Source organism: Calonectris borealis, chromosome 2 (assembly GCF_964195595.1).
Source record: "Calonectris borealis chromosome 2, bCalBor7.hap1.2, whole genome shotgun sequence".
Lineage (NCBI taxonomy): Eukaryota > Metazoa > Chordata > Aves > Procellariiformes > Procellariidae > Calonectris > Calonectris borealis.
In genome coordinates, this window is record NC_134313.1 from 15,325,226 (window position 1) to 15,348,789 (window position 23,564).

Consider the following 23,564-nt stretch of genomic DNA (forward strand, 5'->3'; position numbering starts at 1 on the left):
ACCATCTGCATACATCCCATTCAGCTGGCTCTGAGTCCTTGCGTTGGTTGCTGATTTAATTTTGTATTGTGTTCAAGCTTTTCATGCTTTACCTAAGCTACCTTTATACCTTGTTACTCTTTATTCCTTCCACTTGAAAAGCTGGCATATACCATAACTTTTTTGACTTTTTTAAACTGTTTTGCATAGTGTATGCAAGCTTTTTACTTGTTTTTTCTAGTCTCATAATTTCTCTTGTTTATAAAACTTTACTTTTTCTATATTGCTTATAAGACTTGAAGTGATTCACAGAAATGTTTGATGCTGTGATGAAAACTTTATTTTATTAGACTAAGAATATTGCTTATAGGCAAGTTATGCAATTTTCCAAAACAAAACCTTTTATCAGTAAATTTATTACATCTTAAAATACATAGTGTAGCTCTTTTTAAACAACTTTAAGAGATGTGAAAGTTGGAACTTGAACACATCTTCGTTGAACACTTGAATCTGACTATTTAGTACTCTGCTCTGAAGGATTTGTAACAACTTCTGAAAAATCGCATACATTAAGTTTGATAGCTTTCTGGCTTCGGAGGCTTCAGTCCTAACACATAATCCATTGTGTAGTTAGAAAATGGATCTTACAAGCTATTCAAGTCATACTTTTCTTAAGAATAACTGCCACTGCTGCAAGACTAAGTCTTTTTGTTGGACGAATTTAATTATGAGGGAAAAAACTCGATGGACATGGAAATAATGAGTAATTTTCTTAACAGTTTCAAAAACTACATTTGATTGAAACTACTTAGGAGTAAATCCTGAAAGAGAATGTGAACATGTGGTTAGCATGTTTGAAACTCTTTCCACCCTTTTGAATGGGACGGTTTACTGTTATTTTATCAGTCCGTAGTTAATTTCTAAATTGTTCTTATTCAGAAGTATACTGAGAGTGCAAACTATTACGGTACCTTCAGGCTATTTCCAGTAGGGGGAGAAAATGATGATGAAGTCAAATATCATTAGAGCTACCCTACATATTTACAGAACGTGTAACAAGTCCTAATTTGCTGCGCACAGACATCAGAATTAAATAGCAGGAGACATTTTGTTGGCAGATTTTTAGGCTGCAGTTCAGTGAGCATCCAAACTTTTTTAGTAGCCAGACTATCTTAATCAAAATATTTCCTCTTAGCTCTTCTTTTTCCTATACTGTCCTCTCCCTTGTGCTAGCACAGTTGTTGCTGCATAGTGAGCTGGATCAGGGGAGGATCTGGTTGGAATATACCTTTATGAACAGATATTTCCTCCTGATCCAGTTCATCATGTAGTTATACAAATGCTTGTGGCAGCCCAGGACAGAAATGTGTGAGGAAGGGGAAGAGGCTGCTGCTTCTAGCAGCAGTACTGCCTTACACTAGTCTGAAAATACAGCATTAGTATAAGCCTCAACTCACACTTCATCCCTCATATCTTCTCCTATGCCTCATCTCCATTCTCCTACCCCTTACTTTGTTAAGGTTACCATTTTCACTGTAACTTCCCCAAAATGCAGGGAACTGATTTTCCTTGTAAAAAAACCAAAACCAGTAATATAAAACAAAGGCTGCCTCTCACATCAGCCAAAGCTTATCCAAAAGTGTTTCACAACAGCAGTGTGTTGGGTTGAATAATAGGGATGAAAAAAGGGAAATATGTATTTGAGGGGAAGAAAGAATTAACAGGTGATAGAATACATCAGATTAACTAGATTCTGAGAGCATAAACACGTTAAAATCAGTACTGATAGACTTGTGACACTGAATTTGATGAGGATGATAGAAGTTCCCCACTTCATAAAATTGAATTTGAATTGTTCAGGGCAAGATTTTGTGGGGATGGAGTGCCCTTTGTAGAATAGAGGAAGAGCAGTTCAGTGGAGCAGCATATACTCTTGAGAGTCTATGATAAGGCTTTGTCTAGTTTTTTAGTGGGCTGTTAATTATGTTTGCTTCTGTGGGTACTTTATTTTTCCTTCTATATTTTGTGTATTGGACTTGTTGAAACACTTGTCTCCTGTTTTAATTACTATATGTGTAACTTAGTAGGCTCTCCTGCTATTTTTATATTCCTTTGACCCTGTTTTTTTGACAATCTAAGCAGTAATTTACAAAACAGTTTACCTTTTTTTAATAAATATTGTTGTGAAATCAAAAAAAGCCCAAGTTATAAGTGCTTGTTATGATTTGTATTCAACAAAGTAAGCATTAGCTTTTAAAGCTAAATAAAAGAAGATTTAGCTAAATCCCATGTGTAGATCAGAGGCTATCACAGTTTTTCAACTGAGATTTGGACTGAGGAGAGTCTGCGAAGCACAGATTTATAGAAAGGCTATTCAGAGGCAGCAAATGTTGTTGCACACCAACAGTACCATGATTGTGAGAAGGGACAGAAAAGATGCCAATGCTAGATATGCAGAGGGAGCAGGGATAGAAGTAAAGAGAAACTATGTTTGTAGGAGAGGTTGGCACAAATCCATACAGGGTTTTAGAAAATACTTTTTGCCAGAACTACAGGGAAAACTTTGTTCAAATCACCCACTTGACTCAGAAGTGTTTTCAGCTATCAGGTCTCTTTTAGGCTGAAACATGGCTCTTGCTATCTTCTAATTCTGGTCTTTTAATGCTGCTTCAGGAGGATGATCATCTTATTAAGGAAACAGCATCCAGCATTTCTGGTCATCAGCAGGGGGTGAAGAGGAAGGCTGATATGCCACTCGGGTCTCCATTGGAGCCAGGGCAAATACTAGAGAAGAATGAAGACAGTAAAGTCAAACTCAAAATCAGAGTAAGAAATGGAAATTCAACTTGCACAATATGTAGGGTATTCAGAATAACAGCAGTGGCTTCTGCTGACTTCCCTTAAAGCTGTGTTCAAACAAACGACATGTTGTGTATATGTGTACAGTAGTTATTACACTTACTTTGGCAAAAAAATTTCCCATCAGATTCTTTATTGGCTGGCAAGAACTAAAGTTGACAGTTAATGCTTTTGTTCACGCAGTTTCACAGTAAATTAGAAAGAAGAAAAGACACTGACCCTTTTTAATTTTATTGAATTTTTATTCCTTTGCAGTGGTAGATATCACTTCCTTTCCCTCTCACCCTCAGTTTACCTCAAAAATAAAATATTTAAGTTCTATTTAGTGATATTGCTATGAATTATTAGCATCTGCTTATTTTTTTCCTGGTATCTTAGTTCTCAAACTCTCAAGAAGAGGAGGAAATTGATATGGACACAGTTCATGACAGTCAAGCCTTTATTTACCATCATTTGAATATGTTGGAGAGACCATCCACACCAGGTATGAGTAAATTTATTGGCAAAATGATAGTATGAATTTTCCAACTATTTGAGTTGTGGGGTTTTTTTTTTTGCTACTGCTTATTCCTATACATATAGTGCTGGTAAGTGTTAATTGTTAAATGAATTCAAAGAAGTATGTAAAGGGAGCATAAGAACATTTCTTTAGCTTCCAGTATATTTATAGGTAACTCTGTACTTGTGTATTTTCATACATATCTAAGTAAAGCAAGTATGTATCATGGTTGTAAAAGTAAAAAGCTAAGGAATGAATAAAATAACATAAAGCTGAAATAGAACCCCATAAGGTATTAGGTAAAACTTACTTTACCATAGTTGTCATTTAAAAAATAATAATTTTGAAGATTAACTTCAAAAAAAAAAGCAAGACTATTCAGGTGAAAAAAAAAACTCTTATCTTAATGATTTATAACTTGACATCAGTAGTTAAAAAACATGCAAGCCTCAAAGATGCTTAGAAGGGCTTTTCAAAGTTGAAAAGATTGCATCTATGAGTAAAATGGTTTCATTTCAAGCACTTCTTTTCTTTTACTACTTCTCTTAGTATCTTTTTCATAAAATATTTGGCAAAATTACTTCTCAAAGAATAGCGTTTCTTAAAAACCTTAAAGGAGGCTGAACTTCATTGATAAACTTCCGCCTTCTTTGCTTATCTGTCCGTAGCAAAGAAATTCAGTGGTTAGTCTCATTTTCTCAAAATATTTTAACCACATTTCTCAAGTTTAGTTCCAGAATGTGCCAGTGGAGCTAAGCTGAGGTAGTGTGACTATGTTACAAGCATTTTGAGAGATCTTCGGTACACATCCAAAACAAGGTTTTAATGTTGCAGTACTGCAATGTGTAAAAGTGAAGTATTTGGCCTTAGAAGCAGGATTCAAAGTAATTATCCTCTTGCTTGTTTTTCTGTTTTTATCCAGTGGTTGCCTAATGTAAAACACAAGTAGACCTTAGCAGCAGGATCTGGAATGTTGGGTCTGTCTTGAGTGCCCTAGGTCCTGAGCTATGCTGACAGGCAACCTCATCTGCTTTCCCTGTGACCTGGCAATTTAGCGGCCACGTTTTAAGAGAAGGGCTGGTGGCCTGCTCTCCTGCTGAGGCCGGTGCCTTGGTGCTGGCCGGGGATGTGGAAGCTGTAGGCTCATACTCCCTTAGGGCCTAGGACTTACGTTTTTACTTCCTTGGCAGAGGCTCTAGCCACTAAGGAGTTTTGTGTCTTTTTTTTTATAAAAGGTAACTGCTGTCATTGCTCAGCTAACAAATTAAGTTCATATGGGGACATAAAACACAGGGAGGTCTAGTTTCTGGATTCCAGATGGCCTTTGGTTAATGACATGGGCCTGTACAGCTAGCTCCATCAGGACGGATTTGCTGTTAGATACGTAGAGTAGCAAACCTCACAACTTTTTGCCTAAATCGTAGGCATTTCAGCAGAGTAAAGGGGAAGGCTGCATATAAGTTGCTCTCATGAACTCAGGAGCCTAATTCCGCACAACCTTTACTTTAAGCCTCTCAGAGCTGCTTTGAATTTTGTCCTCAGTGTTATGGTCAACCGTTACATTTTCTGTTACGGCAAAGAATGACACATCCAGGGCACGCGAGTGCAAAGCTGATCCACTGAGGATTAGTATTTATAACTCTTACGTAACATTTTGCAACCAGTTTTTTTTACTAGATTTACACACTCTACGGAATATAAAGTCATAAACAAAACTCTGCCAAATACTTCACAAATAGGACTTACGGGACCCTTTGTACGCCAGCTCTGTGCTCCAGGACTGTTGCATATTAAGTTTGCACTAGAGTTCAGAAAGGGTAGGGTCTGATCAGGAGTGGAATAATGACTAGTTGACTGCTGCTTTTGTAGACCTACAGCATACAAAAGCTACTTCGAGTTTCACTTGTGTGCTGAATGACCTTCTCACCTCTGCCATTTAGGCATTCAGCACACTAGAGTACATTTTCTTTCCTAGGTAATAAATGAGACAAATGCTGGTTTTTTTGCCACAGAATTCATTTTAAATAATAAGCCTTTGAAAAGCATTATTTTGAAACACTTCAGATTAATTTCATTTTCTTTGGTTTGTGCGGTTAGAAACAGTTCCACTTCAGATATTCTTTGCTTCTAAAATTTCACCTGTTTCTTATTCATAGCATTTTTCTTAGAAGCAGAGATGTATGAATTTCAGACTGAGTAAATAAAGACAGTTCAATCTTTAGGAAATGGCATACTTCTGAGAAGAAATGCCAAACAGATGGGGAAAAATAAAAGCATACGTAAATAAAATTGTTCACACATAGGAGTGTTCTGTTTTACAAAGGAATCACAGATAATATTTCCTGAGGGCCTTTGAGTTTTTGCAGCAATGACGGAGGATGGGTGCACTTCAGTGAGTGATTATTGTGAAATAGATTGACAACAGGTTCTGAAATGGTCTCAGTATCTTGTTAGTAAATCTGTAAGATCTTGTATCTGCCTCAGTTCTATGACTCTTACTTGGAAGGCAGCGAGCTCTTAGTCCATACTCAGTTTTCCTCTCACAGCTGTGGTTATGTCCCCACATGTCACATGAAGTGTTAGGTCATCAACCAAACACAGCCTGCAAACAGCAGCTGCCAGGAGGAAGTTCATGTTGGGTCTAAATCCTGCCATATCTGTGTATTCTTTTTTTTTTTTTACACTCCCCATACCACCCCAAATGATAATTTGGGTTTGTTCAAGTTGATGTAACCCCCGTAAAGCCAGGAAAATATTATTTTCCTTTAAAAACTTTTATTTCTGTATGCTTCTGCTTATGGATGTGAAAAGTTAGGGTTGAGAGATGCTGCAAGGGCAATAAAAGAAGTCTTGTACTACAACTCTTCAGGATTACAGGTTTCAGTAATATAATTACAGCGCCTTTTGTAGTTGTTCATATAGAAAATGTTTTAAATCCTACTAAAGCATCCTGTCTACGATAATAGAACTGTGGACTCTGGTAGTTATAAGGGATTCTGAGCATTTTTCAATAAGTTATTAAAACAAACAAAACATCAGTTGTGAACTGTCTGAAGAACGCTGTTGTGTTGATTATTCATCTGCCCTAAGGGCTAGAAACATGGTAGCCTCCTTTGAGCCTCCAAAGCTGTGCAAGGTCACGTTTCTAATGCGAGAACAGATTTTTAGTTGCTACTAAGTCATCAAGAATAGTAGTAACACTCCCTACTCTTATCTTAAGATCAAAAGAATTTCAAGATCAGATTCTGTGTAAACAGTACATTTAAACTCTCATTTCAGAATGTAAGGTGACTTGTCATGCATTGTTGACTTCAGTGAAATCAGATTAAGATACGCTTCTTTACTTTAATATTTCACTCATCTGAAAGTACAATACTTCAAAATTAACCTTGAAAAATTTCTGCTGTATGTGTCAGTGGTTATTGATTGGTCTGTTCTTCTCTGTTTCCAAAATAAATGCCTGGCTGTAGCCTGCATGATCTGCCAGTGAAGTTACACGTTGTTATGGCTTAACAGGTCATCACTGATAAACATTTAATTAGAACTTTCCCAACTATTTTTGATAGTTTGATAGTTGATACAAAGCAGTCTCCAAGTTTCTTTTTTATTTCTACAAAGGAAAAAAAAGGTAAATACAGTGATGTTCTCTTTGTGCACTGGCAGTCCTTTTTCTGATCACATTCAGGAGCAGTGGGCTTTGAGGACACATCCTGAGCATTCGAACTCAGATCAGAAAAATCCTTTGGCCATTCTATTAATCCTTTTGCTGTTTTCCAGGATAATCAAACTGGAAATTTCTACTGCTGACCTTGTAGGTCACTCTGTTTGCCATGCAGATGTACATGAAACTTTGAAGGTCTAGACCACAGTCATACGTGTTGATTGGGTTGTAGTCTTGTTTATCACAGTTACTGTCTGCAGTTTCATGAAATAATGATTTAGCTGGATTGAATTGTTTCTGGAACAATTTGAGACTAGATACAGCACATACTGCAGTAAAGTGTAGAGGGAAACTACTATAGGCATTATTTTGTATATTGTACGTTTACAAAGTAGATTTGAGCTTGTGGTGCAAATCACCACATTTCAAGTGTGGATACAGTAGTTAATAGGAATTCAGTCTGAAATGTATAAAAAGCCCGGTCCTCTGCAGCCTAGCGGAGTTACCCGAGTTAGCTATAAGAGCATCAGTACCTCAAAGTTCAGCCATTAGTTAGTGGCTCCCTGCCCAAAAGGGTTACCGAAACATCAGCACACAGACAAATACAGAAATGAACGCTTCTTGGATAGGAGGATGCTGCTGACAATGATGGATTTTTGCTTTACTTTTTAAGGAGGGAAAAGCTGTTACAACTGTTCTGTTAGACTACCCTTTAATAATATATAATATTAATATGGTATCTGTTTGATAGTATCTGTTACACATATGTTGATTTTATGACCTAAAATATAACTGTTTCCAAACTGGTAGCTCATAGGCTTTGAGGTTCTGTAGATAATTTTGCCTCACTGAAATAGTACGTGGTTAATTGTACACTTCACAAGGAAGGGTGTTTTCAGGTGTTTTATCCTAAAGTGCATGAAAGCAGCTTTATCTGCAGGGCTTATGTTTCTATTAAAGTGACAGCATAAATGAGAATTGCATCAGCGTGTGGCTGCAGTGTGTCAACTACATGATTTAATAAAAACAACATAATATTGTAGCTATGACTGTCTCTGAGAAAACATCTGATCACTCTCAAACCTAGAAGATGGATAAGACTAGCAACTAAATTTTCAAGTGAACTACCTGAAACTTAGAGGCACAAAGTATTCTGAATTGACTTACTGATTTAAATTATTTTTCTCTAAAGTAGGGAATACTCTAGAATATTGAAGTAAATGTAGTAAAAATAACAGCACAGTTAAGTTATTACTTTAGTGTAAGGACAAAGCAATATAGTTGTTAAGTGAAAGTCAAATGAGGAAACTAATAAAATGGTTACCAGTTAAAAGTATATTTTAGTTAAATCACCAGCTCGTCTATGCAGTACTTCAGCAGAGGCTATCCTTTGGTGTAGGTATAAGGAATTATCTATCTGGATATAAATCCCCCTAAAAATATGAAGTCAAATGAATCTGTAAATTGGAACTAGTTAAAATTTTTATGTTGGAGCCAAATTAACTGATTTGTTTAGCACATCCTCAGAAAACTTTTGGGTGGGTTGTTTTTTGTTGTTTTTTTTTTTTTTTTTTTTTTACTAGACCTTTACTTCTCACTCTCAAACTTTAAATTTTGTCATATGGTCTGTAAAAGAATACTCTACTAGACAGGAAATTGATAACTTTTTTCCAGAGATACATAATCTAAAAATTCTGCTTCTTAAGACAAATGACAAAACACACTTGCATTCTGGAAGCTTGGAATTACTTATGCTTGGTAACTTTCTGTATGTGCTTTGTTGATGGTTCAACAGGTGCATAAACACAGCATTAAATTAAAAAATAGTGTGTCTTGGATGTTTCCAGGGTAATACTAAAAAAGAATAGTAGAAATAAGGAAAAACAGGGTAATTGTCAAAACAGTTTTCAAGATCTTTTCAGCTTTTTTAGTGTTCTCTCGTTAGAGAAAATGCTAGCCAGAGCTGCAGTTCAACTGCTAGGCAAAGAGAGTGCATTATTTTTCTCATTAGCAAGCTTTCTTTGGGTTCTGGGAGAGGCATATTAAGTGCTCATGTGCTTGTGTTGATGTCCCCTTCTTCCCAGAGGTGGTCAGTGTCAGGTTCTGGAGCACCAGTCCGTCCTCAGCTGAAACACTGGACCCATGGGCCTTATCCTTTGCTGAGATTTGTGAAGTTGGTTTCTCCCTCTCTGTCGTTTGAATAAATCAGGGTGCAAATGGGATCATTTTTAACAGGTGCCAATTTGGAAAAGTCCTACACAAGCCAACTGTTTTAAAGAGATTGTATATGCAAAGAAACAGAGACTGTAAGTCTGTGGTGTCCCACCCTCTTCACACAAAATCAGAAATACAGGAGAGACCATATAGATCTTATGAAAGCTTGTTGGCATGTTAAAGTTTCAAGTTACATGTTCCCAAATTGTAAAGGTTCAACAACAAAATAAGAGGAGAATAGGTAAAACACTGTACCCAACAACATTGTTCAATGTTCATGCACCAATGATTCTTAAAAAGAAAAAAACTTACCCTAGGTAATTGATGATCAGGATGTTACAATTAACTGACAGCGATTTTTATTATGACAGAAAATGTTACTTTAAAGCTTATCAAGATGTAATCCCCTTTCATTCTAAAACTAAACTACGGGATCTGGTTTTCATATTTTATTCTCTCTCACAATATCTACAGCATTTGTATCAGTCCCTGTGACAAGGTATGCACACAGTTTCCAATCTTTCTCCCATGGGATAGTAATCTTGTCTAATTTTGAACACCTACCCAGCTAGCTGGAACACCGCAAAGCCAATAATTACATTGGAATCTCCACATCCCAAACAGAAGGAGGTCCAAGTGGATAGACACATGTATGTGCATTTTCTTCCAAGGAATGCTACTAACCACTTCAGAAGCGAGCTCCTGGGCTCACCCTCCACTTATTGTGTGTTTCTGTGAATTGAGAAACCCGGGTTCCAGTCCTGCTCCCTCTGCCAGGAGGAAGTGGGTTCCCTGCAGGAAGAGGGAGTGCTCCGTGCCTCCTTGCAGCAGTCCTGCTACCCCTGTTGATATGAGGATGATATTAAAACCCTGTAAAGCAATTCCTATTTAGCCTTGCTCCCCTAGTTTGACAGGTTCTTGGCATGGGCCTTAAATAGATATTGATTAAAAAGAAATTAAAATGAAGAAAAATTGTTCTGCAAGTTTAACAGTGAATTTTGCAAGTACAAATCTGTAGAATTTTTTATAGAGCTTTTACAGGTCTGTCCATTTTATAGACAACTGAATTCAGTCGTCTGCGTACATCCTTTCTGAGCCATTGTCCAGGATCAATACAGTTGATTCCTGATTTTAAAGCACTCTTTAACAGTAGGAGGAAATTTTCTGAGTAGTTGTTATTTTTGCATTTAAAAAAACAACAAGATTATAGCTATCATTGACCTCTGTGAAGAAAGTGTATGTGTACTCTTCGTACTGGCTCAGTAAAAGTAGATTTTTGTAATGACATTCTTTCATTTTTTAATTGACATTTGTGCCATATTACCAATGTCGACTGTCTCCTTAAGCGTCAGTAGCCATTGAGTTGCAGTTGGATTCCATTTCTCCCCTTCCTGAAGATCTTCCTGCCTTTTTCAGTTTCCAGGTGCTCATCACCTCCTCTTCAGTCCTGTTGGCTTAAGCTGCTGTTGTATTTGCTCCCTAACTTGTTCCAGTCAATGGTGTTTAACTGCTCTAAATAATAGATTTTTTTTTAATAACCTACCTGAAGTAAGTAAAAAAGTGATAATGCAGACTGTTGCCTTAGCAGAGCTGGTAGTTCAGTAAACAGCAGGAAATTTGTACAAGTGGCAGGTAGTGCAACAGAGTCAAGAGCGTCTGTTTGATTGCATCCTTGGTCTTCACTGGCACTTGGCACTACTGCCACATCATCCCGGCAGACTTAAGCCCATGACCTTATACCAGCTATACTGGGTTAAAATTTTTAAAGCTCAGAGGCTTAGCTTTGGTTTGAGGTTGTTACAAATGCAGTGTCTAGACTTACAGGTTCAGTTTCCGTCTAAAAATAACTTCACAGTTTGGAACTAATGGGGCTGTGAAGTTTTAAGGGTTTGTGTCATGCGTGTGGGTTTTTTGTTTTCTTTTTTTCTAAGTTCACTTTAGTTTCCTTTGTATATTTTAATGCATCATGTGCCGATAGCTTGAGAACATGTGAGAATGTGTTCCATACCTTGGATAATCTTTTGTACATCTTTTATGGACGAACACTGATGGGTATTCTTCAGGCTTTTTGCCACGACCTTTATTTCTGTGTTACTAGAAGCTGTGTTTGTGTCACTGCAACAGTTCACCTTTAACTACTGTAGCCCATTTTAATGGTGTCAAATATTGTGTACTTTGGTTTTCTGAGGTACAGCCTCCAACCATTCCTTTTCTAATGGCGCGAGTCAGATACGCTCCTTTTCCACCATTCTCTCTTCTGTTTCATGGCTGGTTTTGCATGCTTGCAGCTACTAAGTAAAATTTTCTTACTTGTTTAAAAGCTGTATGCTTTAGAGGAATGAGCTCAGGTTACGGAGATAGGTTTAGGTACAGGTAAGAGAAATATAATTAGAAACTGTTAAATTGTGAAGCAATCTTGTATCTTTTTGCATCAAATACAGTATACTTGTATGCTGTCTGCATTGTCGAGAACTGCTCCAGGTAACAACGTAAAAAAGTTGTAGTAACTGTGCATTGAAGTCAGCAGGTGGAAGTTTGAATTTGTGTGCATATCTTCTATCTGCCATAATATACGTTAAAAAAGTAAAGTCATTTTGAGTTCTAAGAATAAATCTTTGCATTGATAACATGTGTTTACTACTGCATAGTTCTGATGAAATAAAAATTAAAGTTTTTTAAAATACTTGCATATTAGAGATTTTAAGTCTATAGGAAACTATTGTACTCTATTCTAGCCTCCTTTGTAACATCAGCAGAATTTTATATTGCACCATATTCACATCTTGCAGTCGAGCCCAAACGTATTTCTAGAAAGACATCACTTTTGCTGTTTAAGACTTTAAGCAATAGAGATTCCACCATGTCCCGTAGTAAGTCATTGATTATCCTCACTGTAAAAATGTTTTGTATTTCTATTCTGACTTACAAACACTGCTTACAGATGTAGATTTTGTTTTTTTCCAGCTATATTTAAAAACAAACAAACAAAAAACAGAACAGCTGTACTGTCTAGAAACTTTCCTATGTATGTGCTTGGTTGAATCAGTTCTTCATCTTTTGGATAAGGCTAGAAAGATTGCATGGAAGTCTTTCTCAAAGCTTGTTTGTCATACTAAAGGGGGCTGGCTCTTCAGACTTCCAGGAATCGTTACCATAAACGAATCATTCTTGCCTTTAAAGATACAAAACCAACGAACCAAACAAAAAGATGTACTGGAAAAAAAAAATCCATTTTCAAATATACAGAAAAAAGATAACTGCAAAGTACATAACATAATTCCTTGTTATTTAACAGGGATATTTTCACTGACAACTGGAGAGGGAAAAAACCCAACATTTAAAGCAGCTCTGAAGAAAATCCGTTTTAAGTAAAACTTAACAGAGTTAGTTGCCTTCAAAAATCTGATGGTGCTTTTCTACATTTGTCTAGTAGTTAAAGCACGTCCTTGCAATGTGAGTGATTGGATTCAGTTTTTGCCTAAAGGAATTTGAGCTTTCCTACCTTCCAAGTGTTTCCCCTCATTAACAATGTTATTCCCTACTATTGAAGCAGTTTGTGTGAAATAATGAAATACTAAATGAGCCAAAGAGAGAACGAGAAAGTTGTTCAGGAATTGAGAGGTCATGGATCAGATTTTCTCTCCTCAGATTCAGATACCAGGCTTACTCAATATATAAGTAGTTCTAGTGTATTTGTGAAATATATACTAACAAAGATGATGTAATTGTCTTCATTGGAATGTGCTTTTTGTTTAATAACAAAACTTTGTGTAATCTTTCAAATAGGCTAAATTGGCTGTAAGATGCAATTTTTAGAAAAAGCAATTTAATTCTTCTGTTCAATATCAGAAAATTTGTATGTTCTTGCAGAGAGCTTTAGCTCCTGACTAAAAGGAGTTCACATCCCAAAACAGCACTTTAATGTATGCCAGTCCTACACTTTGTATCATAGTTTTCATAAGCAGTTATATTTTCACTATGCATGGTATAGTGGCCTTCCTACTCTGTCTAAAAATGAATTTCTGGAAGCTAGTATAACCTGCCGTTTCTTAGCTCTTTACAATTCCTAATTGGGATACATTTATACTTTTGAGGGAGGAAGGAGTTCTCTGTAAAAATCATCAGTAGTACGGGAGCATTAATGGCATGTTCAGAGCCTTTTCTGAAAAAATCAATAAGCTAATGGTACAAGTATAGTAACAGCTTCTGTGTTTGCATGTTTAAATGATACTGTAGGTTTGATCTAATATTTCAGAATTTCTTATGTTTGAAAACAATGCAAGTCAAACATTTATTAATTCCACTATATCCATTTTTTTAGGTAAAGAACAATCTTCGGGAGAGATGAACATGCACCCTGTCTCAGCAGCTCCACTGTCTGTGTTTAGTAAAGAATCAAACTCCTCAAAACATAGTGATCACCATCACCATCACCACCATGAGCACAAGAAAAAGAAGAAGAAACACAAGCATAAACATAAGCATAAACATAAACATGATAGTAAAGAAAAGGAAAAGGATCCCTTTGCTTTCTCTAACAGTCCAGCCAGTGCACGATCAATCCGTTCCCCGTCACTTTCAGACTGATATCGATGGCTTCTCTGGAGTTCAACTTGCAATATTCTCTGAATACTTAGAAGAATGTATATAACTATAGCTTCTATCTTTTTTTATGGAAATAAGAATATGTGAATTGCCTTAGCAATTCAGAAGCTCTGCCACCGTCCTCGTTTGAAGCCTTCTATTTGCATATGTGGTTGTTGAAATAATCTGATTCAAAAAATATGTTTTACGATTCTGAGTCATTTTGTATTTCACTGTTCTCCACACCTCCCACTCTTTTTTCCATTTTAAACAAAGAAAACAGCCCTTTATGTAAGGGCCCCACATCCACTGGCAACCCCCTGCACATCATGCTGACCATGTGTACTGCCAGAATCAATTATGTTTTAATCCTTTGAAGAATGTTATGAGGCAGAGTATGTTTTAAGCAGAAGCCAATTGCCAGACCTTTGGTGAAGTGCTGTTTCCAGAGTAGTATTGTATAACCAAGTGTAGACCTCCTGAGAAGACAGGGATTTTCTGTTGTCTTCAGTTGAGCTGTTTCTTGCTTTAACCATTGCAATGTAATGTCAGAATTTTAAGAAATGTATAGAACATTTGCCTTTTTCAGGTACTAAAACTCTTAAAAATTTCCAAGCTGCTTTTAAGCTGCAGGTATTTATTATGGACATGACCCTTCAAATATAATGACATTCTGCAATTATGTTTTTGGAATTTTAGCAAAATGCTTAATGCATGTTTTGTCCTGTAATCAGGCTTTTAAAAATCCAATAAAGTTTGCAAATTATTTTGACAGAGGCAGAATTTTTTCTTCAAGCTTGACATTGGAATATGCTTTTGAAAGATGGCTTTGCTAAAATTAAAAAATACTTTTGAAAAGCTTAAAAATTGAAAAATACCTATTTCCTCCTGCGGAAGAGTGGTTTTTTTGGAAGCATTCTATACGATCAGCTCATGAATCTACAGGAGAAATACAGGAGTAGATTAAGCTAGGTCTGGGACTTTAAATGATGGATACATTTAAATTTCTTTAGCTGTGTTTTATGCAGTATATTATTTACACCCAGCAAATGTTTTATTTAAAAACTTAAGTTTTTAGAAGTTTTGATAGTAGAGATAAATCATCTCTGCCACTTTTTATGTATTTTCTTTATTTGTATGTAGAGGCAGGGGTTTTATTTCCATGCACTGGTTGACTTCTGTTGCCCAGAGTTCACTTCACATTTGGCTTTCTAGAAGATGGTTCTATTTGGGTTAAATATTTTTTAAAATTTTTTCCCAAATTCCTGTGAGAGACTGATTCTCCTTAGGGCAAAGAGAGAAAGTTCAACAGGGACGCAAGAAGATTTTTTTTAAGCCATATTCTGTTTCATGAAAGTTAATAAATACTTTTATATTATATACCTGCTGTTGAATCCTGTAGTTTTTCTAATACCAAATTATCTGTAAAATGGAAAGATGATGGACTCAGGTATTTTGTAATACACATACACTGATTTTGTTATTGAAACACCATATCCCTTTCATACTGCGTGGATAGTCGTGCGAACCGTTGCACTCGGAATACATGTTAAGATCTGTTTGGGCTGGGTTCGGACGCGATGGACCCAGGCAGCGTCGCAGCCTCTCTCCCGGTGGGATGTGGTGCCCATCTGCTCCCGCGCCAGCAGCTCTTTGTGTTGGGTGAAGCCCCCCTTGGTGTGACTTGTTTCCTCTCTAGCAACCACTGCAAGCTCCGACAGCTTAGGTGAGCTCAAGGTGCAGCAGGAACAGGAAAACACGTAAGTGTGGGTCGGATGAGGTACCGAGCGTGTTTTGGGTAGACTAGCCATGTGTGCAGCTCGCCTTACCCCCTCTCGTGAGCCAGCAAGCTGTTATGTTAGCATCATGAAGCGTGAATCACAGGGAGAGATTGGGAGGCTATAGCAATAGCTCGACGGAAATATTTTTAGGTGTTTTTCCCTTGGCTAAGGAGTGAGGTAACAGTGCCAAAGGTGTTTGTGGGAGACCTGGGCTAATAAGCAATGAAAGCTGGCATTGTTTGGGAGAGTGAAGGCAGATGCATTTATGTTTCAAAAATGAGGTCATGGATAATTTAGGCTGCTGTAGTTTCTACTTTTGGAGACATGCATTTAACTCTTACGCTGAGGGGAAACATATTGTTTAGTGATATGAGCACAGAACTGAGGCAGAGCTGTAACACGGTATTTCTAGCGCCGTATTTGGCTTTACGACTGTAAGTAAATTATTGAATATATGCTAAGGAAATATGGACACCGTTACCAGAAAATGGGAGGGGAAAAAAATCTAAAAATACTTTTTCCAGTGCAATTTCTGAGGTTATGTCATGGTCCTGGTTCAGAAGATCCATTAACATGTTTGATGTTCCGTCAAACAAAGTAAGTCTGAGGTCTGCAGGGGTTACTCCATGGACAGGCAGTGCTCACAAACTGGTGGGCGTGCTCAGAAGTCAAAATAATTAGGCAGATTGCACAGTGATCCAAAAGCAGAAAGCTAAAATTCAGCAGGAATGAATGTGAAATCCTGAACTTGAGGGAAAATGAAGTGCCTGAAAGCAAACCATTCCCCCCATCCTGCAGGATGCAGTGAGGAAAAAAAGGATCTGGTTGCACAGAGGTGAGCAACTTGATCCTATTGCAAAAAGCAAAACTCACTTAAGGGTTAGCAGGAATTTTTTATATAAGATGTGAATGTAATTATTCTATCAAGTGCCAGTGATTTTGGACAACACATTTTAAGAAATAGGTGGGCAAATTCCCCTAAATGGAAACAATAGGTAACATTGCATATAAGAAAAAAAAAAAAAGGGAACTGAGTGTTCCAGGTCTAGAATAAAAGTCGTCTGAGGAAGAAACTCTCCCTTCTAATACCTAAAATATTGCTACAACAAAAAATGTTTATCAGTTGTTCTTGATATTTCCTGTGGGAAGGAAGGGATCAGCTTTATTTGCAAAGAAAAATATTTTTGTTGAATGTTAAGGTGGAAAATAGTCTAACAGGCACCTAACGATGATGTGAAAGCTCTTTTCTTGTAGGTTTTTAAGCAGCAGATTGGCAAACATCTGCAGGGGATGTTTATGGGAGACTTTGCCCTGCCACAGTGCAGGGTCCTTGCTGCTATAGTTCATTTTCATGGATTCTTTGATCTTCCATTTTTGTCGATGAAATTACTGCGGTGGCTCCCGGGATGTGATGGGCGCTTGGGGGTGGCTTAGGAAACAGAGGCCCTTGCCTGCCAAAGATCTTACCGACCGCAGTTTAGCTTGGATTTGTCTTCTACCGAAAAATCGATGACTATTTCAAAGATAGAACCTGACTTCAATTCAAGTTAAAACTTTGTGTTTGGACGGCGGACTAAGCTCTTTTTCCTTGCCACCTTCAAACCTCGTAGGCTGGCTGTAACCTATGCAGTTGATTTTGGTCTGGGCTCTGATTTTCGGTTAAAACTTCTGGTTTATAGTGCACTGTCCTTGAAACAAAAGGAGAAATATTTGGTTTAGGTGGGGTAGTATCCAGATACTGGAAGAACACACACTACACATATAAAGTAGAAATGCATATGTTCCTGAAAATGCACAAAGAGGTCAAAGTCTGGAGAATTTATTTTGATATCTGTCCTGGTTTCGGCTGGGATAGAGTTAAATTTCTTCCTAGTGCTGTGTTTTGGATTTAGGATGAGAAGAATGCTGATAACACACTGATGTTTTTAGTTGTTGCTAAGTACCCTGCTAGTCAAGGACATTCAGCTTCCATGCTCTACCAAGCACACGAGAGGCTGGGAGGGAGCATAGCCGGGACAGTTGGCCCAGCTGGCCAACAGGGTATTCCATACCATGTGACGTCATGCTCAGTATATGAATGGTAGGCATGATCCAGGAAGTAGCAATCGCTACTTGGTTATCGGTCAGCGCGGGTGGTGAGCAATTGCATTGTACATCACTCATTTTGTATATTATTATTATTATTATTATTATTATTATTAATTTTCCCTTCCTTTTCTGTCCTATTAAACTGTCTTTATCTCAACCCACGAGTTTTTCTCACTTTTACCCTTCCGATTCTCTCCCCGTCCCACTGGGGGCAGGGGGGAGTGAGCGAGCGGCTGTATGGAGTTTGGCTGCCTGCCAGGTTAAACCACGACAACTTCTCCGTTTTTAACACGACTTCCTTTGTTTTGTTCATTATAAACATTATAATGCACATAAGTGTAGGGAAAATATGTAATATTAAAAGACCAATATGCATTTTTAATGCAGACTTTTCATTTACCTTGATGTTTTTCTTTATTTCTCAGCATAATTATAGAATAATCATAGAATTCACGAAGTAACTGCTGCATGTTTTAATTCGTAGACGTGCTCAAGTCTCTAATTAGGATATAGCTTCTTTCCTTTGGTGCCCGAGTAAGCATGCGTTTCAGCTTTGATCGGTTCACTACCAGGCCCTGTCAGTCCGTCCTGTGCCTTTGGAAGGAAGGACAGCAGGGTGCAAATTCTTTGTGTTCTTGGATGAGCAGGTACCATCTTTCTATGATAAATTGTGCAGTCCCATAAAGTACTCCAGCTGTCATTAGGGTTCGTTTCAATGATCACAAGGTATCCTTACACTGTTTAGCTTTTTAGGATATAAAAACTGTTTAGTTTTAGTTGATTTCATATTCACAGAAATCTGATAATTTATGTAAATTTCAATACAAGGAATTTTTAGTCATGGCAATATTTTTAGTTCGTTAAGACAGTTATGTCACAGAAAATTAGGAACCTGATTTTCAATGCGGCATCAGTATTGCAATGGGGGCCTTAAAATACACACAGTAAAAATAAAAGTTTTGCATGAGATTTAATTACTTTTATATCTTTGTATTTATATACATGTATAAAAATGTGTATTATTTATATAATACGTATTTGTTTCCTGCTTTTATAATTTAAATGGCAATAATAATATGTGAGTGTTTACACACACATTAAGCCATGGCAGCTAATATATAAGGTCTGTGTTATTCCTGATATCCTACGTATAGTTTTGCTAAACACATTTCCAAGGTTTTCTTTTTTTATTATTTTTGTCCAGATAAATCTACAATGTTAGTGACCTTTCTTGATGTAGATAAGTCATGATTTCATTAGAAAGGCTTTGTATTTTATTGAAGCATACTTCATCTAGTATGGTGCTTAGGAAGAAAAGCATGAATGTTTTTGTGGTAAACATCACGAAGTGACAGCAAAAATTGAAAGCGTATTTAGCTGGATTTTCTTCGTTTCTGAGTCAAAGTGAAACCGCACGGGTGTGCTTTGGGCTGATCTCAGTTTGCCACCGCTGCGGCAAGGAGCTATTTCTCCCCGCAGCTCCTGACCCCGCAGTCCCACACTGGATTTTCTGGGTGCTAACCGGGCTCTTCTGGGGCCCGATACTACTCTCTAACCTGCGAATAAAATCGGGCTCGTTCGTGCTGCGTTAGCGAGCCGAAACTCCTGGGCAGAGGCTGAGCAGGCAGCGAGGATGATGCTCGGCCTGCGGAGCCGAGGGTGGGGCGGGGAGAGGAGGGCGGGAGGCGCGAGCCAGAGCAAAACCCTCCTTGGCAGCAGCCGCCGGTTCGTTTGGCTCCGTGGCTCCTTGCGACTTCACTCTGAGAAAACAATACGATAGAGTGAACTCAAGTTATTACATCTGCGCCTCTTCGGGAGTCTGAATTTTGTTGTGAATTGGTTGAGTGAATGGTTTGAATTGGATTCATTTTGGAGATTTTGGAAGGCTGGAGTGAGATGAGCTTACGTGACCGGCAGTTATTTTTTTCTTTGCTGTGTTAAAAATAAAAAAGGAATGGTCTTAACAATAAATGGCAAAAGACATGCTCTTCAAAAATTACTCCAAAGGTCATTTCAGGTGAAATAGAGTTTTTTAAATTATTTTTCTTCTTTCTTTCTTTCTTATTATTCTATTTTATTCTATTCTATTTTACTTTTATCCACAGAATTGAATTTCAGAAGAGTGTTAATATGAAGCATTTCATTCTGAAAATGCACTTTTCATTTTCTAAATGTTCCTATATTTTATAAATAAATCATTCTGTAAAATACAAGTAACTGATAAAACTTCTAAATGAAAATATGCCCTAAAAAGAGGGAAAAAGTTTGAAAGCACATTAGGAGTGAAACCACATTTCGAGTCATGATTGACTCTTCCCCTCTTCAAAAACTTATTTCAGGGAAAAAAAGCCTCTTCTGGAAGTTACCCGTTCCTCACCTTTCCAGGAAAAGGAGGGATGACTCAAAGTCGCTCATGATTTAAAAGCTGTTTGAATTCGTGTGAGTAACCCTCTGTTTCTCGTGGGTGCTGGCGCGGCTTGTGCCCAGCCGTGCTGCGCCTGCCGGGGTGTGGGTTTCAGCGCGGGACCCAGGGGACACCGTGAGAGCAACGGAAAGGTGGCCACAGTCTTCCTTCAGCGCCCAGCTACAGCGTATGTAGAAGCAGTCCTGGACCTCTTTTACCTTACACTACTGCTTCTGCTGAGCTTCTAGTCGCTTATTTTGCTAAGTCTTTCAAGTTTTTTAATGCCTTCAACGTTGGCATTATAGAAAAGGCTTTCGTCTTTTGGTAGCTCATCTCACACCCGGGAGTAGAATTGAAGTATATGTGGGAAGAAGGTTTTTTAGCAGTTTTGGAAATATTTGACTACAGCTTTTCAAGTTGATATAAAAGTTATTGGCAGTGCATCGTTGTTTTGCTAGTTTTAGTCACTTAATTCCCAATTTTTCTGTACACTGAAAAAACTGGAGGTAGGGAAGAAGGAACAACTGGAGGTAGGGAAGAAGGAAGAGGAGGGACTGAGATGATCTATCACCTCAGTGAAGAGAGACCTGGAGAGATTAAAGGTGTTGCATCAGTTCTATCACTCGCCTTCTTAAGGCAGTTTCTACTGCTTTTAGGTATTTTGGACTCACCCACGGAGCTGCTGCCATCTTCACTTGTTTTCCTCCATTATTTCTTTACTTTTGATTCTTATTCCAGCTTATTGATGTAATAGTCATCTGAGAGGTGTCCAAGCTTCAAGGAAGGCAGATCACTCAAAGACATCCAGCAAAGCAGAGGGTTTAAGCTGCTTTGGAGCAGGATGATGCCCTGCGCTGAGGGTTTGAGTCTCTTATCGTGGTTTTTCGTGGTCTGTTCCCAGCTCTGTGGCCAGCAGGCTACTACAGCCTATTTCTCCTCCAGGCATAGATGTTCTTTGTCCCTTATGGACGTCTTACAGTTCCAGAGCCTGTGCATACATCTTTCTTTCTTTTTCTTGTGTTTGGAGCAGTATGTATAGAAAATGTTTCTCTATCTATCTCAAATGCTTTTATCAAAGGATGCAGTCGTTTTAAAAAGTTGGAATTCATGGTTTTTATTGAGTACTTGACTGATTTCAAAATACTGAACACTTTCAATTGCTTTAATCTTAAGACTCAGATTTTTAAAAATAGACCTTTTTTTTTACAGCATTGAAAACCTTTCAGGTACTTAATAAAACACTCAGCACTTATAAGCTAGGACAAGACACAGAGGAGGAGAGAGAACAAAGCTTTTTTGTATGTCATAGAATCATAGAATCATTAAGGTTGGAAAAGACCTCTAAGATCACCGAGTCCAACCATCAATCCAACACCACCATGACCACTACACCATGTCCCTAAGCGCCTCATCTACACGTCTTTTAAATACTTCCAGGGATGGGGACTCCACCACTGCCCTGGGCAGCCTGTTCCAAGGCCTGACCACTCCTTCAGTAAAGAAATTTCTTCTAATGTCCAATCTAATCCTCCCTTGGTGCAACTTGAGGCCATGTCTCTTCATGGAAGAGAGAAGTGCAATTATGTTATAAGAGAATTGATAAAGGACTTCAAGGAATTGTTTATTGACTACTGCTGTTATGTAAGAGATATGAAAATCTAAATAAAATAGTATCGAGAGTGAGGTTGAATACAGTATTCATTTTTTCAATAAAAGTTCAACAATTTGATTGGAGAAAAATGCATTTATAAAATGAAAACAAAACACTGATAATGTGTATAACATATAACAGCTGCTTAATTTTTGACTCTTCTCCTTGAGTGCTGTATTCCTTAGTGTTAATCGAGAACCTAGCAAGAGCTTCATTTCTTTTCCAGAGTCAGGCAATTTATCGTGACTGAATACCTGTCAACTACCTGAAACTAAGAGCTTGGATTTTCTCTTTTAATTTTCCTTTAATCGTTTATGCTATTAAAAATAAGGAAAGCTTCTAAATATGTGATTTACAGTTGTTTTACAAAAATCAAATACACTTTGAACCTGATTTACCTGTTCTATAATTACATATGTAATGTGTACTTGGGTTGCACAGAAACACGGTTGGGAATTGGCCTTTGTGCACAGAGGAGCTATGTTTTTATCAATATGTATTTCTGGTCGTGGTTCTGAGTCGAGCCAATGACCCGTACCTGCCTCTACAGTCTGGGCCAATTTTAGGTAATCAGTGTCACCAGTTGGAGCAGGTATTGCCAGGCCATTGAGAGCCCTTCCAGCTTCCCCAGTTTGAGTGCTGGTTTTTCTCATTCATCTACCTTTTTTGTACTTAAATATGATGGAGGCTTCACCCGAGGATGACGGGAAGATTCATTCTGGGCAGACCTTCAGGCTGGGACGATCCTGCTCTATACGCTAGGCTCCTGAAGCAACTCCTGACAGTTACCTGTCTACAACAGAAAAACAGGGAAGCTGTAAATCTTAGGGCATTTTTTTGAAACTGTTATTTAAAGTAAAAATTAATTCGTATAAGGCATCCATAATGCCTTATACTGTTAAAAGAAGCTCCAGGTGGTGAGTTGTTACATGTCTAATGTTCTTGGGGCTTTGACATTCGTTGGAGGGACATGACTATCCCAGCTTTTTGGATCCTGATATTGTTCAGGCTGGTTTTTTTTTTTTAGTATCTGCATAGTTCCTCTCTGTCAAGGCAACATCCCTCTCTTCCTTCAAATTACAGCTCAAGTCCTCTATTTGCATGCAAATGACTTCTCTGCCCTTTCAGGGAGGCAGGATAAAATAGACAAGAAGTACTTGAGCTCACCCGCGCTAGGTCGTACCCACCAGGACTTTTTCTCCAACCCCTCCTTCTGCATGATGACCAATCGGTTCATTGGCCACATCTGCTGTTTAGGTGAGTTGTTTAGGACATTTTGTGCGCCTGCTCTTGCTGTACCAGCACCTTGCCAGGCTGGGGAAGGGGAAGAGACTGGAAGGTGAACTGCTTGTGTAGCTCTCACAAGCTGAATTCACTGCACGGACAAGGGCCACCTCGCACCCCATCAGTTCTCAGGCTCCTTCTCTTCTCCGCACCCCCACTCCGCTTGCTCTTGTGTCTCCCATCTTCCTTCCCCCCATTTTCTTTTCCTCTACTATTTTTTTTTCTTTTCTACAGCCTCAGACATGAGCTGCTCAGGATGTCAAGGTTTCAAACCCCATTGGGATGAGGAGCAGAACCAGGAGACAGAAGTATATTCATGCAGAAGGTATCAGTACATGCCACCAAATAATCTTTCATGCCCTTGAAAAAGTTACAGAGATGGTTAAAACTATGTGCATGTGTGCGGGTGAGGGCAGTCTGCTAATTAGCTGCTGCCTGCTCCCATAGCATGTTGTTTTACTTTTTCAGAGGTTTTCACTTTCTCCTGTGTGTTTTCTACTGCTCGGATGGATAGCGTTCTGCCCTTGGCTGCCCGGCACAGCTCCGGCGCGGTGGAGCCG

The 23,564-nt window shown here is 38.2% G+C and overlaps 1 protein-coding gene across 2 annotated transcripts in view; it reads left to right on the plus strand.

The window, feature by feature from the left end:
- TAF2 (TATA-box binding protein associated factor 2) overlaps positions 1-15,176 on the plus strand; it is a 65,309-nt gene extending 50,133 nt beyond the window's left edge. Inside the window, exons 24-26 of one of the 2 annotated variants that reach the window (XM_075141237.1) lie at positions 2,653-2,805; positions 3,217-3,322; positions 13,534-15,176. In XM_075141237.1, the coding sequence (XP_074997338.1) occupies positions 2,653-2,805; positions 3,217-3,322; positions 13,534-13,799 (525 nt within the window). In that variant the 3' untranslated portion in view covers positions 13,800-15,176. The remainder of the gene's footprint in view (positions 1-2,652; positions 2,806-3,216; positions 3,323-13,533) is intronic. The other variant, XM_075141238.1, reaches the window with a different exon arrangement.
- Positions 15,177-23,564: the final 8,388 nt, after the last annotated feature.